At 33.8% G+C, this 2,269-nt stretch overlaps 1 protein-coding gene across 1 annotated transcript; it reads left to right on the top strand.

Moving 5' to 3' along the window:
• Positions 1-705: 705 nt before the first annotated feature.
• LOC308678871 (olfactory receptor 6B1-like) lies at positions 706-1,638 on the top strand (the record flags this gene model as incomplete). Its single annotated transcript, XM_081346104.1, has 1 exon — positions 706-1,638. One exon carries the CDS (start codon positions 706-708, stop codon positions 1,636-1,638), a length of 933 nt encoding a protein of 310 aa, XP_081202230.1.
• Positions 1,639-2,269: the final 631 nt, after the last annotated feature.

Here is a 2,269-nt window from a genome sequence, read left to right on the forward strand (position 1 = left end):
AATAATTCAACGCAGCCACAAAATATGTAATATTTTCTATATTACTAATCTAAAGAGTCCAGAATTGTAATTATAGAAGTAGGATAGAGTGAGAAAAAGTGGCAATTCAAAAACCCAAATAAAAATGTAAATAATTGACCACAAGCACTTTACAGACAAGCCCAATTTGTTTGTGTGTGTTTGTGTGTGTGTGTTCATATGTATGTTTCACACTGGATTTCTTATAAAATAAACCAATATAAATGACAGCAACCAAAGGAAATTCTGTATTTATTTTAAAATTAGCATGTTTTCAATAAAAAGATGAAAACAAATATCAATAGATTTGGCAGCTACAACTGTAGCAGACGGATGGCAGTGTAGGATACCCAAACATTTAAAAGTATAACTGACTCCTTATATTATAATTATTATTTCTGATTGTATAATTTATATATTGATTATTGTTTTATTGTGTGTAACATTGCCTTTTCAGGAATCCAGAAATGGCATTATCCACGTTTTGAATATTTAGCAAACTCAGAGATGAAGAACTGCAAGAAACGTTTGCTTCATTTATTGACATTTCCATTCATCCTTTCACATATCCTGAATTTTCCCCACCATATATCCAGAAAGCTCTCTTCCTAAAAGGTTTTTTTTTATTTATCTTGTAAATTTATCATGTTTCTGTTATCCTTTCATCTTGCAGATTGGTGTATAGGCATGGAAGTGAACAACCAAACCAGGGTCCAGATGTTTATCCTTCTGGGTTTTCCCAGTGTTCTAGAACTTCAGAGACTACTATTTGTAATATTTCTTTGTATCTACATCCTCACTCTTGTGGAGAACAGTATGATCATCATCCTCATCAGGACAAATAGTCACCTCCAAAAACCCATGTATCTCTTTCTCAGTCACTTGTCTTTCCTTGAGACTTGGTATATTTCTGTGACTGTTCCAAAGCTCCTAATTAACTTCTTAGCAACAGATAAAAGCATTTCCTATGCAGGATGCATGGCTCAGTTGTATTTTTTCATATCCCTAGTCTGCACTGAATGTGTCCTGCTGGCTGTTATGGCTTATGATCGTTATGTTGCCATCTGCCACCCTCTACGCTATCCTGTTATTATGACATCCCAGCTTTGCTTGCAGCTCGCAGTAGGTTCCTGGCTCACTGGTTTCCTAATTTCTATGCTCAAAGTCTTTTTCATTTCACATTTGAGTTTTTGTGGGCCGAATGTCATCAACCACTTCTTCTGTGACATCTCCCCTTTGCTCAATCTCTCCTGTACTGACCGAACTGTGGCTGAAATGGTTGACTTTGTATTTGCTCTTCTTATCCTTTTAATTCCACTCTCTGTTACAATGGGCTCCTATGCATTTATCATAGGCACCATTTTAAATATCCCTACAAGCCAAGGAAAAAGAAAAGCTTTTTCTACTTGTACCTCCCACCTCACAGTGGTTACTATCTTCTACTCAGCCACACTCTTCATGTATGCAAGACCAAGGAGAATCCATTCTTTCAATATCAATAAGCTTGTGTCAGTTGTGTACACTATTGTTACTCCCATGCTGAATCCATGCATTTATTGTTTAAGGAATCAGGATGTCAAGGAAGCACTAAAAAAAAACATTTTGCAGCTTCAGTCTTGAGAACATGATTAATGATCATTAGACTGGTGACTAATGGATTTATTTCAGCAGGCAAAAAGAATAACTTTTCATTTTTTTGCATATGTGTATTCCACAACGTACTTAGTAGACAAAAATGTTGAAAATTCATAGGAGAAAATTGGATTTCGTTGGGAAATATCTTTTGTGGGACTGCATACCGATAACAGTCAGTGTTAAATTATAGAAAAATAAAGAAATAAGTACATGTAGAAAGAGATGAGATATTTAGAGATGCTGGGAACAAGTCACCATAATTATACCAATTGCATTTAAGTAAATATAACAAGTGATCTAAATTTAATAATACACAATTATTTTCATTTTAAACAATAATTCCAATTTCAAAATTAAGGACAAATTTCAGATTATATGATGTTAACAAATTCTATTTTTAGTGATGTATTTCTCTATATTGAGTGGAATAGGATGGGAATAGGGATGAAACAAGGTAAGAAACTGGAGTTCTTTGTGCCTAAAGATCTTTCTCTTTTTATCTTAGTAAATGAAATAAAGAAAATAATTGTTTTCACTGCAGCCTTATACACATTATTGAACTTAGACTGGATTCTAAGAATCCATTCATACAGCACTTTTGTTCATATTGGTAATA

This window comes from Vipera berus (genome assembly GCF_964194415.1).
Source record: "Vipera berus genome assembly, chromosome: Z".
Classification (NCBI taxonomy): domain Eukaryota; kingdom Metazoa; phylum Chordata; class Lepidosauria; order Squamata; family Viperidae; genus Vipera; species Vipera berus.